Here is a 13,810-nt window from a genome sequence, read left to right as displayed (position 1 = left end):
CATTTAGCAGACATGCAGAGGGAAGACATGAGAAACCACATGGCAGTTTGCATCTGCCAAGATCCCACAGGGAAAGTGAAGGGCTTTAGGAATTATCTGTGAGGGAAGGAGGGAGGGAGGGAGGAGGAAGGAAGGAAGGGAAGGAGGGAGGGAAGTCTGCAGGTACAGACGAGGTGTTTCCAAGCCAGCTTTATGTACTGCATGTGGATGCCAGGCAGGAGGAGCTGGGGCCATGGTGACACCGGTGCTTTGCTCCCACAGTGACCTGCAACTACGGGAACGGGGGCTGCCAGCACACCTGCGATGACACCGACCAGGGGCCCAAGTGCGGCTGCCACGTCAAATTCCTGCTGCACTCAGACGGGGTGACGTGCATAGGTAGGTCAGGCCATCACCTGCACGTGGGTTGGGGTGTGGGATGGCTCGTCTTCCTCCCTGGGTGATTTGTCCTTGGCCTGTGAAGGGTTTTTCCCAAGCCTTGGGGATGCGGCGATTTCCTTTTGCTGAGAGCGGGAAGCTCAGCGTGTGTGTGAGGGATGCTGCGGTACCTGCAGGGTGCAGGGATGTGTCTCTGCTCAGCCACAGGGAGCAGAAGTGGTCTTGGTGGTGCTTGAGGGGATACCTGGGGACAGGTTGCTGTGCTGGGGTGCAGGCAGGGATCCCTGCCTGCCTCTGTGCTGCTGAAGAGAGAGTGGTGAGGATGTCCCCACCCTAGGAATTGTTACTGTCGCTGTCAGTGGCAGCTTTTGAGGAGGGACATGGAGGGGGCAGGTTTGCCCACAGCAATCTGTTCCGACTTGGTATTGTGGGGCCTTGGCTCAGGAACAATTGTCTTGCAAAAAAAAAGAACAAAACCAAAACCCCAGCAACCTGACAACTCAACCACCCCCAGAATTGTCCTTTTCCTGTGTGTGTTTTCAAATTGTAAAACATCAAGCAGAGATAGAAGTTTTACTGGTTTCATATGCTTGTGCTGTTTAACAGCTGCTTTGATTTAAAAAATGTTATATTTGGGGAGTGATTAAGTCCACAATTGCTTGAGACATTTGAGTTCTTATTGCAAAATGAAAAAGAAAAAGGAACTGAAAGCAAGGGAGGTTTTGGCTCCCCATGTCCCTGCTGTGCCTGAACAGAAAACCCTCCGTGCTTTCCACAGACGGCTCCGTCCTCAGGGCAGAGGATCCCCTCTGAGCCCCTGGCTGCTCCCTGCCAGCTTGAGGGATGTTTCGGGCTGAGCCCCCAGCAAAGCCCTCCTGCCTGTCAGCTCACTGCTGCCTTAATGTCACCACTGTCCCCCAGCCCGCTCCCAGGATGGATCCCAATCCCTCCTGGCTGCTGGCAGGCGCTCACAGCCCCTGGTCCCCGCCGTCCTCGTGTTTGCTCCCACAGCCATTGCGTCATGTCCCACCTCTGAGGACCCTCCCAGGGGGTTGTTGCTGTGCCTGGGTGGGGAGACCTCCTCCAACGGGGACCTCAGGACCCCGGGTGTGTCAGCTGGCAGGTTCCTCCTGGATGAAGGGCCCTGCATGTGGCATCTGACTTGGGCAGCTTTGGGACCAAGGATGCTCCTGATCTGTTGGGTGTTGGGGGTGAGAGCAGCTCTCCAAAGCATCTCATGACTTGGGGGATGCTTCAGAGCATCAGTTTGCTGGGGGTGGGGGTGTCTCTGCACTCAGACCTTGGGTACCACAGGTGTGAGGGTGGGATTTGGGGGTTTCCGAAATCACTCATCCTTTTGTCCTTGGCCAAAGTTTCCCTCTTTGTCTCCAAGCCCTCCATTGTACTGCTGGGAAGGCATCTCCCACCAGAGCCAGCACATCCCTTTGAGCTCTCCCCTTGTCCACCTTTCCAGGGGAAATCAAACACTGCACTAGAGGATTTTAGGAGCAGCACCAGCCCAAAGCCCACCACCACGCCTGTCTCATCCCTTTGGGCTCTGCAATCCCTTCTCACAGGAAGGGGCCTGCCCAGCTCCTGCATTCCCTGGGGGATTCCCGATCCCCAGCCCCACCGTGGGAACACCACGGGATTGTGCTCCAGCCGCTGGGAGCCAGCAGCCGCCCCGCAGGGATGCCCGGCCGGCAGATTTACAGCCGAGGTACCTGCTCGGATATTTATAACCACCCTTTCTTGTTTTATGGCTCGGGCACAGCAAACAGCCCTCCCCCATCCACACTGCCCCCTTCACCGCCCCTTCCCCATTTCCTCCAAAATATTTCATCATTTCAAGGGGAATAAAGTTTCCAGTGAGGGGAAACGCAAAGTCGTTCCCCGGGCCATGGGCTTTGAAATTGTACGCGGTGTGTTTGATGGGCTGCCGGGACAGGCCCCTGGTCCAGGTTCCCTTCAGATCACACCACGCGGCAGGAAGCACGATCAGCCCCTCTGAGTGACAGTTTCATTAGGCCACGGCCGGTGTTTTTCATTTTTCCGCTTTTTATTGCTGCTTTTAAAAATGCAGATAATGAGGAACATGCCTCTGAGCACAGGGGCCATCGCTAATGGCTCCCAACATGTCTGCAGGCGCGAGGGGGAGGGGGAGCCAGGAGGGGAGGCCGATGACCTTATATATTTATATTTATGCTCCAAAAGCAGCCTTTAAAAAAAAAAAAAAAAGAATTAAAAAAAGCACATAAAACAGCCCTCCAGCAGCCAAGGGTGCAGTGCCCGTGGGGAGATGCAAAAACGGCTGTCACAGTTGATGCAGATTTTGGCTTTCCAGGAATATTTACCCTCCAGGGCATCATTGCAGTTCCCTCCCACCTATATTTCGGGTGCAGCAGGGCTGTTGCCGGCCCCCCCACTTGTGGCAAGCACTGGTGGAGTGGGAGGGGGTGGACGGGGAAGAAATATGATTAGATGGAGAAGGAAACTAAACCCAGCTCAAATTTTATGGCTGATTTCCTGACCCACGCCCAGGCGGTTGGCGGCGGCACCACTGATGCTCCCCAGCTTTGTGGAGCTGGCGGTGCTGGGAGCGGTGCCAGGAGCTCTGGACCCACAGCCAGGGTGCACTGACCCACGGGTGAGGCTGAGCAGCCCAAGCACACCCAGGGTTTGGGCTCACTGCTGGCTTGGCTGCTAAATCCGAGGGGTGCAAGTGCCACAGGCGGGATGTGGTTGCCTTCCCAAAGCCCATGGCTGCACAGTGTCCACATGGCTCCGTTCAGCGATCACCCCCTGCTCTGGCACGTGCTGGTTTAGTTCCCAACGAGGGCGAGGACCTGGTTCCCCAGACTAACAGGCTGCACTAACGCTCCTCATAACGCGCTTCTCCCGCTCGCATGGGGCTCCAACCAGCCCAGCACAGCTGGAGGGGGTTTGGAGAGGCTGAGGGACATGGAATGCTTGGGAGGTGGGAGAGAAAAAGCCCAAAGGGACAGTTTCCACCAGGCTGGAAAGGCAGCAGAGTTGAAGCCATTGATGTGTGACACCAACCAAGTTCCCTGCTGGACACTGTTTCTAAATCACTTTTTTATAATGTTAAACAGGGGAGAGACACTTCCAGCAACACGTTATCCTTGAGACGTTTTCTAATGGTAAATATTTTTGTTCTCTCTATCTCTACGAAGGGGTCTAACGTAGATGGTCTCTCCTCTCGAGATCATAACGGGGCTCGGGGGCTGAGCTGCTGCGCTAACCGCATGTCTCACTAACCCTGCCCCGCTGCTGCTTCCAAACCCCACCAGGCCAGCCTGGGGCTGGGCTGGGGGACAGAGCAGGGAACCCTCCCCCCGCTGTGCTTGCATGGGACGGGGCTCTCACGCTGCTTTGGTGGATCCAGCCCGGCGCCGGGGGTGACAATCTGCTTTCCAGTGGCTGTGGCAGTGGTTTCCCCCCACATCCAGGAGGAGCTCACAGTGGGCTGCCAGCGGCTGTGTGGTGGGGAGGGGGATGCTTGTGCCCATCTCTGCGCTGTGCACTCCCATTTACCCCTTCCTAGAGCCCACCCGCTCGAGGATGGTCCCTTCTGGGACCTTCAGGGTGTCCCAGGGTTTGGCCTCGCCATGCACAGTGGCTCTCAGCCCAGAGCTGCAGCAATGGCAGGGCTGCAACAGCCCTTTACAGGGCTGGGAACCTCCCCAGGGATTTCTTTGCATCCCCATGGGGTTTCCAAGCCCTTCACAAAGGTAAGGTGATGCCTCTGCTCTGCAAGGAAATCAAGGCAGAAGGTGCAGCAACTTGTTAGGCGTGGGGAATCTTGTTTCTGGATGTGCTGGGTGCAGGCAAACTCCTGCCACGTCCAGAAGCTCTGGGAGTGCAGCTCACTAGCACAGGGACCGCCGACTGCAGCTTTTGGGGAGCTCTTGCAGAGCCTTGCACACAGGGGTGGGAGAAGGGAGGGACCCCAGATCTGCGCCATCACCACGCACCAGCCAGCCCAGCTGTCATTCCTCCGATTACCGCGGAATTATCCCCTCTGGCTCGTGGGATCACATCCTGCTGAGATTGTCACTTCTGAGAAGGTGGAGGTGAGGCCACAGTGTCTGCAGTGAGGGTGCTGAGTAGGGCGAGGAGTGCCATGGCACAGCAGTCAGGCAGTGAGACCAGAGCTGGGATGGAGGAGGGTGGAAAAGAGTCTGAGAGTGTGTGTGTGTGTGTGTGTGTGTGAAGCTTTGTCCTCTCCCTGCCCGAGCGATGGAGGCCTCACCACAGCCCTGTGTGGCTGGTGAGTCACGCCAGGCTGGGAGCAGCCCTGGGCTGCCAGCTCCGCCGAACAATTGCTGCTCCCCGGGGCCATTCCGGAGCCCGGCCGCACCACCAACATCCACGGCCTCACAGGTACCCCAGCAGCCCTCTCCAAGTTTTCTGCAAGCCCAGGACAGGGTCCCCCCCCCTTCGCAGAGGGGTTTGCAGTGGTGCTCTGGCTGTGCTAGCTGAGCTCATACCCAGTGGCCACCCTGGGCAGCTGCCCTGGGATGGTGGGTGGGACTGGCTTTAATGTCAGCTGAAATTCCCAAAGGTGTAAAGGGGCCAGGAGGGGTACCGCGCTGCTGGAGGAGGCTGTGAGCATGGTGACAATATGCCCAGGGCACCACATTCTCTGGAGAGCCCCGTCCTCCCTGCTGCAGCTGCTTCTCCAGCCTGATCCCGCTGGCAGCACCTGAACCAAGCCAATCGTCTCATCTCAGCGGTGACCCTGTGGTCCCCAGGCTGCTTCTGCATCAGCTGCTGGAACAAAGGCTGGCATTAAACAAATGATTCACTGGGCTTTCAGAAAGTTTCCCTTCCCTTGGGCGCGGTGTCACCCGCCCCGCGCTGCAGGGAGGGGATGGCCCTGGCACGGCTGGGCCGCGTGAAGCACAAGGACCTGGCTGGAGGAATAATATCTGCAGAAATCCTTCCCCTGCCATTAGGTTTTGTAATTGTGCTGGCGATTAATTTCATAAAATGGTCCCTTTTGTTCTCTTATTATGGGACATCATAAAAATAGCAGTGGCAAGACGAGCACAGAGCGATCCCAGCTCCCGAGCCCTGCAGCAAATGGTTGGATGGTTCAGTCATTCCTACCCCATGTGGTGCTTGCAAAGAGCAGGAGAACCTGGGATTTGCTCTTTCCAAGGAATCTCTTCCAGGCATTTTCATCTTGGGTTCCTTGAAGCCCAAATGCCTCATTTATCCGAGCAACCAGCCTTCTGAAAGGAATATTTTATTATCCTTTGTGAACAACTTAATGCACTTCAAACCATTGTTCTGGTGGTTAGGGTTGAAATTGAGGATTGATCTCACAGGGAAGCTGTCAAGCTGAAAATGCTTCATTTAAATTAGTGTCCCTTCTAGTCCTACCAGCAACAGCTGACTTTGATAATACTGAAATAATTAGCTTTTTTTTTTCAATTGGATTTTTTTTTCCACTGATGCTGCTTGCCTCTGAGTGTGTGTTTTAATTACATGATGTGTCTCCCAAATTAGTCTGAGATGCTGGACCAGCCACTGTGCCTGAGCAGTGGGTGACGGTCAGGGACTGACGGCACAGGGTCACCCATGGCTTTGTGGCTTGGGAGCTTGGTGGCAGTGAAGGGGACAGAACCCCCCTGCCACCTCACCGGGGGACTGGAGCTGTGCACCCACACCCCTGGGAGCTGCAGCCTGGGCACTCCTGGTGGGACCTGTCTCTGGCTGCCTTTGCACAAGTGCTACGACTTTGTCCCTGCGAAATTTAATTCCTCCTCTTTGGAGCTGCCAAAGGTGGCCTCCATGAGGCCCTGTTTGTGGGGGACACCAGCCCCCATGTGTTCATTATTTCACGGCTCTGTGGCCTCGTTGCTGTTGTGTGAGAAGCCAAGGGCGGTTTCCATGGGCTCTGCAGGGAGGTTTGTACCCGCTGCCACTCCCAGGCTGTGGCAGGGAGGACGTCTGGGTGGCGCGACTCCCCCAGCCTTTTGAACACCGGTCCCTCACCCCAGCCTTTCTCTCCCCTTCCCATGCAGAGACGTGTGCTGTGAACAACGGGGGCTGTGACAGCAAGTGCCACGATGCAGCCACCGGCGTCCACTGCAGCTGCCCCATGGGCTTCATGCTCCAGCCCGACAGGAAGACGTGCAAAGGTAGGTGGGTGTGAGTGGGGCTGGGGTGCTCACTGCTCGCTCCTGGGTGCCTCAGACCCCCGTTGTGTCCTCAGTGCCTGTAGGAAAGGGTCAGATTTAGCTGAGCTCGCCATTGCCCACAGTGCTCGCTGACTTGGTGTTTGCATCCATGGGGTGGGGACAGGAAGCACGGGGACTGGGATGCCTTGCTGCAGGCACCACGCTTGGCTCCACTCCCCTGGGAAGCCTGTGCGGAGGAGGAAAAGGGGGTCAGATCAATCTGGAGGCAATGGCATGGCCCTTGTGGGGCTAGAGGGTCCTGTCCCATCTCACTGCATCCCACTGCCTCAGCTGGAAGGGCTGGATGTGCAGGGAATCCACACCTGCTCTGGGATTGTGAGATGCACGAGTCCCTTGGGGGACACTGCCCAGCCATGTCCCACATGGGGGAGAACACCCCGAGATGCTGCACATCCCAGCAACGTCCCCAACCACCTGCCCCTGCCAGGCAGGGCAGTCCAGGCTGCTTTCCCTGCACCCCAAACTTGCCCCTCTCAGGGCTGGCCGGTGCCTGCATTGTGTCTTTTGGCAGCTCTCAGAACTTGACCCCAGCCGAGAGGAAAGCCTGTCCCGCTGCTGGCTGCCTGTCTACCTGTTGACTGCTTCCAGAACCCCCTGCCCCTGCTATTTTATCAGAGCATTCACCCCTCTCCAACTCTGCAGTTTCCAGCGACGTGCAATAACCCGGAGCCACGTCCCCGGTGTCTGGGGCTTTATTATGGCTGCAGGCGGGTTTACAGCTCGCTCCCTCGCAGTCATAAAAAGAAAGAAAGCCTCAGCCCCAGCAAGGCACTGGGGGATGGAGGGACAGGGCAGGCCGCTGCCTCCTCCTGGTCTCCTTCCATTTCACAGGTTGTTTTCGAGCAGTAAATTTTGTGATTAGTGGAAAAACAAGAAAGACAACCAAAAACCCCACATCCCAGCCTCTTTCCAGGTTGTTGGGGCTCTTTGCAGTTACTGTGCATCATCCTTTTTAGCTTTGTTAGTGGCAGGAAGGAGATGGCAAGCAGAGAGGCAAGGGCTGAAAAGCAGTTATTTTGTTGAGTGGCTGTTTTTGAAGGAGGGGGTTCTCCCTTCCTGGTTTTCTCTCTCTTCCTGCTACTCCTTGGCCCCCCAAAGCAGTCCCCAGCCCAAACCTGTGGCTCTCCAAACTCTGGTCTGGTGGTCTCACTCAGCTGTGAGGCTTTTTTGGGGCTCCTGGCTCTACTCTGGGGGATGCTGAGACCTGCAGAATTTAATCATTTTGCACCACTTCCAAGGAGACCTGAACCCCAGAGCCCTGGCCTGGCCCAGTGTCACACATTTGCTCCTCAGAAGCACATAGAGAAAAGCAGCAGCCACGTTCCCCTGGTGACCATCAGAGCCCAAAGGGTTTCCTCCATTTGCCAGCTCATGGTGGGGACAGCATCCAGAGGAGAGCACTGGGCTCTCCTGGCCGAGCATCCCAGCCAGAGCGTGACGGGTGTCCCTTGTCCCCACCAGACATTGACGAGTGCCGGCTCAACAACGGTGGCTGTGACCACATCTGCAGGAACACGGTGGGCAGCTTCGAGTGCAGCTGCAAGAAGGGCTACAAGCTGCTCATAAACGAGAGGAACTGCCAAGGTAAGGGGCAGTGAGTGCCCAGGCCCCCTGCCCTGCCTCTCCCTGCGCTCCCGTGTCTCTCACCCTCCTGTGGCTGCTGCTGCTGCAGAAGTGCTGCCCCAGTTGCTCATTCCTCTGGCTTTCCTGTGGACTGCATAAATCCTTCGCGGGATTAGTGTTGGATTTAGGTTCTGGTCTGGGGCTTAGCCTTTCAGTCTCAGAGCTGGGGGCTTGTGGGCTCTTGCAGAGTTAAAGCCAGCAATTAGGCAGATGCCAGGGTTCCCACTTCTTGGAGGGCAGGAGTGGGGAGAAGATGCTTCCTGCTCACTCCAGAGGGAGCTGGCTGCTCCATGCTGCTTCTTCCACCTTCTTGTTCCTGTCCCAACATCCCACATAAACCCAGCAGGTCACTGGGCTGCCCCCGCAGCGCATGGCCAAGGTCAGCACGGCAGGTGTGCATGAGCCTGAGTATTGCCTCCTGAAAACACACGGCCGGGAAAGGAGGGCGCTGGCAGGCTCCGGGGCTGCCACTGCTTTCATCTCCGTCCAGGTTCTGTGCTCTGGGAGTTTGACGTGAGCGCAGCAATTAACTTAATGAAGCCAATGAAATGATGCTCCAGCCCACCATGTTGGGCTCACCTCCCACCCGGGGCCTCCCTGCCCCAGCGAGGTGCCCGCGGGGCCGAGCAGACATTGCTGGCACCGTCCCCGAGGCAGGACCTGCCTGCGCAGCATTCCTGATCCCTCCCTGGCATCCTCCTGATCATGGCATCCTCCGGCTCCCTCCCTGCCCTGGACGGGCAGCAGCCGGGGGCTCTTGCAGCCCTCCCATGCCAGGGACAGGGTGCTGGCCCTGCTTGGTCCATTTGAGGTGCAGAAGGGCTGTAGGAGCTTGTGGGAGGGGGATGCTGGTGCAGTGGGTGAGGAGGAGCTTGGAGGGAGGGAAGGAGGGAAGGGAGCACAGGGTTCTGGAGCATACTGGTGTTGGATCCCCGGAGCATCCTGGTATTGAGTACCCCGAGCAGTCTGGTTCTGGACCCTTGGAGGATACCAGTGCAGGGTCCCACAGCATCCCAGTGTAGCCCTCAGCTCGCTGGAGCAACTGGAGCAGGAAGGGGACAGTCCCCGTGCCCGGGACGGCCCCTCTGCCGTGCCAGCTCTCACCTCCTCCCCTCGCCTTTCCTCCAGACATCGATGAGTGCTCCTTTGACCGGACCTGCGACCACCTCTGCATCAACACCCCCGGCAGCTTCCAGTGCCTCTGCCACAAGGGCTACACGCTCTACGGGCTCACCCACTGCGGAGGTAGGGCCAGCTGGGTGCTGGCAGCCTGTCACCCCGCCGGGGGTCGGGTCCCAAAGAGGGGCAGGGGGTGGGGCAGCAGCGATGCGGGGAGCCCTGGGGACACTGCCCACCCCAAGGGCCCGCGGTGAAGGTCGGTTCCCCGCTTACCCCGGGCTGAGGCCAGGCAGGGAGAGGGCTCACAGCCAGACTCGCTGGTGTCTGCAACTTCAAACGGAGCGACAGGAACAATTTGCGACTTGTCTGCAGCGGGAGAGAGGGAGAAATCCCCGGCGTTTTTGGCAGGGAGCTGTGACGGGGTGGGAAGGGGAACATCAAAAGGGTTTGATTTAAATTTCACAAGGCAGATAGCTCCCAAGGGCGGGGGCGTGCTTCGCCCGGGAAGCGGGCAGGCAGATGAAACATGCTTTGCAGGGGCTGCCGAAGCGTGTCGTGGCAGCGGTGCCGGCGGCCCGGGATGACGAGCCCGGGTGCTCCAGTGCTGCCCGGCTGGCGAGGGTCAGAGACCCTCCTCATATTTCTGAACTACTCAGCGTGAGCCAGCGCAGCCCCCAGGACTCTCTCGGGGTGGCCCTGCAGCAAAGGGGTCGATGGCTCCCACCGATGCCCCCAGTGAGGGGGAGCTGGGCAGGGAGGGCTGTGGCAGGGGCAGCTCCATCCCTGACCTGAAGGGATCATTTCAGGCCGGGGCAGAGGGTCCCTGCTGAGGAGAGGGACCAGGGCTGCTGAGCAGCTGCCTTTTGAGTTCAGTTCCTAAGTGTTTCCATGTCGGCTCCGTCTGCTGCCCCCCCGCAGCCCCCAAGGGGCCGGGGCGGGGCTCAGCCTGGATGGGCTGCACCTATCTCTGCCTAGCCCCTGGGGACACCGGGAGTCGGGGCGTCCCTCATCCCCAGGGAGCTGGCACAGCTGCCGGGAGGCGGCACTGCTGGAAATGCCCTCTGGTGCAGATCCCCTCTCCCGGCTGGGCGTGGATTTATCCGTCCAGAATCCCAGCCCTGAGACAACGCAGTGATTCAGTGTCAGAGCCGGGGAGTCCCGCTGCCCCCCCCCCGCCACGGCCTCTTTCCTTTCCCCCCGCAGACATCGATGAGTGCAGCATCAACCGGGGTGGCTGCAAATTCGGCTGCATCAACACCCCCGGCAGCTACCAGTGTACCTGTCCTGCCGGCTGCAAGCTGCACTGGAACAAGAAGGACTGTGTGGGTACGTCAGGCCAGGAGCCACCACGGCTGCTGGGGAAGCTGGGGAGTTTGGGATGCCAGGCTGGGGTCTCTATGCTACGCTCTGGCACCCTCTCCTCCCCGGTGAATCCCCCCCATGAGCTGCAGGGCGCAGGGATCCCTCATGGGTCTCTGGCCTGTGCCAGTCATGGGCATCCCTGATTGTCATCACCAGCTGGTGCGTGTCCCTTGGAGCTGGTGAAGTGCCTGCCAGGTTCGGTGCCACCACGGGCCACCCTCACCTGCAACAAGATGGGCAAGAAGGACAGCTGTGCCCTTTCCTGCACCTCTAAGGCCCGATTTCTGCCAGGTACTGGTGCCAGTACCACCACCAGCATGGGCAGGGGGGTCCCCATTTCCCTGCATGGCCCAAACTGGGGAGAGAGGAGTGGCTACACAGCCAGAGTGCAGTGGCTGAGCGAGGGAGGGAGGTTGTTGCTCAGGGGGGCTCGCTGCTGGGTGTGGATCCACAGGACAGGTCCCTGCCAGGATCTCTATGGCAGGGTGCTGGGCATCATCCCCCCACGGCACAGCCGTGTCTCCCTGCATCACCCTGGCAGAGCCAACGCCCCTTTCTCCCTCACAGAGTCCGACAGCAGCTACACGGTGAGCTGTGGGACCCCTGTCCTGCGGCAGGGCAGCCAGCAGAGAGCCACCAACAGCAGCCAGCAGTGCCTCGGTAAGGGGGCTCCCGGGGTGCCCATGGCTGCCACCAGCGTGGCTGGGCCGTACCAGGTTGCTGAGCACCTGCTTTTTCTTTCAGAGACTGTGGCTGCACCGGTCAAGCAAAAGGCTTCCTTCAAGATTAAGGATGCCAAGTGCCACCTGCACCCGCGGACCAAGGGCAAGCAGGAGGAGGCCGGGAAGGCCGGGGCGCAAGGTGAGGTGTGACGGTGGTGGGCAGTGGGGGTGTCTGTCCCCAGCAGGGATGGGGTGCTGACCTGTCCCCTGCACGCAGGTGGCTCGGCACCGTGCTCTGACTGCCAGGTCACCTTTGTCAACCTCAAGTGCGACTCGTCCAAGAAGGGGAAGGGGCGCCGGGCTCGCAACTCCCCCAACAAAGAGGTGACGCGCATCACGCTGGAGTTCGAGGCAGAGATCAAGCCGGAGGAGATCACAGGTGGGCACAGCACTGGCCTGGGTGCAGGCACGGGTGGTGGGACCAGGGACATGATGCCATCCCTGTGCAGCAAGGAGAGACAAACCAGACCTCATCTTGCACCGGGTTGGGATGTGCTGGGTGGCACTTGCAACTGAGAGTTTGGGGGATGGCTTTAATCCTTCTGGGCTTCCCTACCCATCCCTCCCTTCTTACCGCATCCCTGTTTCCCCCTGTATCCCCATTCCCCTCTGCATCGCCCAGCCAGCTGCAACCTGCACTGCCTGCGACAGAGAGTGGAGAAAAAGCTGAAGTCAGCCATCAAAGCCCTGAAGAAATCCATCAACCAGGAGCGGTTCCTGCTGCGCTTCGCAGGGATGGAGTACGAGGTGGCCCGGAAGCTGAGCGTGGCCCCGGAGCGGCAGGAGAGCTGCGGGCCGGGCCAGCAGCGCCTGGCCAGCAAGTGTGGTAAGGAGCGTGGTGGGGTGACGAGGGGACCCGGCGGTGACAGCTCCCACAGCATCACCGACGTCCCCCCCGGCTCTCAGTCAGCTGCTCGCAGGGAACCTATTACCACGGGCAGACGGAGCAGTGCGTGCCCTGCCCCCCTGGCACCTACCAGGAGAAAGAGGGGCAGCTCTCCTGTGACCTGTGCCCCCGTGGCGACACCTTCGGACCCGTAGGAGCCACCAACATCACCGGCTGCACAGGTAAGGAGGGCATGGGGTGGGGCTTGAGGCACTCCTGGGGGATGTCCAGGGCTGCAACCTCAACCCTTAGCCAGAAGACAGGAAAGCCTTGAGCATCCCCAGGGCCCACAGAAGTTGCTGGTTTGGGTGTTTATCATTTAGAGGGGACCCCGGGAAGGGCAGCACTTGCTCTGGATATACTGGTGCTGTCAAGGTTGAGGGGGAAGAGGATCTGAGTGTGGGGCAGGAGAGCCCTGGGCGTGTGGGGTGCTAGGATTGAACAATGCCTGTGCCTGCAGGTCAGTGTCCCCCTGGCCAGCACTCTGCTGATGGCTTCAAGCCCTGCCAGCCGTGTCCCCGTGGCTCCTACCAGCCCGAGGTGGGACGGGCGCTCTGCTTCCCCTGTGGCGGGGGGCTGACCACCCGCCACGAGGGAGCCCTCTCCTTCCAGGACTGCGACACCAAAGGTAGGTCAGAGCTGGTCCCCAGGAAGGGGCCACCCAGCAGGGCTGTGCCAGCAGCTGACACAGCCCCCTGTGCTCCCTGACCCCCCAGTGCAGTGCTCCCCTGGGCACTACTACAACACGAGCGTCCATCGCTGCATCCGCTGCGCCGTGGGCACCTACCAGCCCGATTTCCGGCAGAATTACTGCATCTCCTGCCCTGGCAACACCACCACCGACTTCGACGGCTCCACCTCTGTGTCCCAGTGCAAAAGTAGGCGAGCTGGGGGGTGACCGAGGCGGGGACAGGCTTTGGGTGCTTCCTCAAAAGTATTTAAAAATGCTGTAAAGTAGAGTCTGGGTGTCTTGCTGGATCTCAGGGGGATGTGCATGGGCTGAACTGCACACCTGGGCCTCAGCATTATTTTGGGGATAAAAATTTCAGTGCTTTGTGCATGTAGGCAGGCATGGGGGGGGTTGCCTAATGGGACACTGCCCCTCTTGCCCAGTAAACCACCCCCAGTGCCCCCAGGCCGCTGGTTCCCAGTTGAACCGGTCTCCCTGCCTTGCAGACCGGCAGTGTGGAGGGGAGCTGGGTGAGTACACGGGCTACATTGAGTCCCCCAACTACCCGGGGAATTACCCCGCCAACATCGAGTGCACCTGGAACATCAACCCCCCGCCCAAGCGCAAGATCCTCATCGTGGTGCCGGAGATCTTCCTCCCCTCTGAGGACGAGTGCGGCGACGTCTTGGTCATGCGGAAAAACTGTAGGTAACCGAGCGGGCGCGGTGCTCAGGGGAGGAGCTGGGGAGGAAAAGGTTGGGGTTTGGCAGAGCTGCCTGGTGCAAAGGGAGAAAGCCACATCCCTGGGTAGCAGGAGGGG

General features: G+C 59.2%; 1 protein-coding gene across 2 annotated transcripts in view; it reads left to right on the top strand.

Annotated features, from left to right (window-relative positions):
• Positions 1-13,810, top strand: part of SCUBE3 (signal peptide, CUB domain and EGF like domain containing 3) — a 30,578-nt gene that overhangs the window by 14,821 nt on the left and 1,947 nt on the right. The window contains exons 6-20 of one of the 2 annotated variants that reach the window (XM_048328380.1): positions 262-378; positions 3,492-3,539; positions 6,432-6,548; positions 8,070-8,192; positions 9,360-9,476; positions 10,554-10,676; positions 10,869-11,003; positions 11,280-11,372; positions 11,457-11,573; positions 11,652-11,813; positions 12,057-12,260; positions 12,341-12,502; positions 12,781-12,948; positions 13,037-13,198; positions 13,497-13,694. In XM_048328380.1, coding sequence (XP_048184337.1) covers positions 262-378; positions 3,492-3,539; positions 6,432-6,548; positions 8,070-8,192; positions 9,360-9,476; positions 10,554-10,676; positions 10,869-11,003; positions 11,280-11,372; positions 11,457-11,573; positions 11,652-11,813; positions 12,057-12,260; positions 12,341-12,502; positions 12,781-12,948; positions 13,037-13,198; positions 13,497-13,694 — 2,046 coding nt within the window. The remainder of the gene's footprint in view (positions 1-261; positions 379-3,491; positions 3,540-6,431; positions 6,549-8,069; positions 8,193-9,359; positions 9,477-10,553; positions 10,677-10,868; positions 11,004-11,279; positions 11,373-11,456; positions 11,574-11,651; positions 11,814-12,056; positions 12,261-12,340; positions 12,503-12,780; positions 12,949-13,036; positions 13,199-13,496; positions 13,695-13,810) is intronic. The other variant, XM_048328381.1, reaches the window with a different exon arrangement.

Source organism: Corvus hawaiiensis, chromosome 24, assembly GCF_020740725.1.
Source record: "Corvus hawaiiensis isolate bCorHaw1 chromosome 24, bCorHaw1.pri.cur, whole genome shotgun sequence".
NCBI classification, from domain to species: domain Eukaryota; kingdom Metazoa; phylum Chordata; class Aves; order Passeriformes; family Corvidae; genus Corvus; species Corvus hawaiiensis.
Note: the sequence above shows the minus strand (reverse complement) of the source record. Positions and strands in the feature narration are given on the sequence as shown.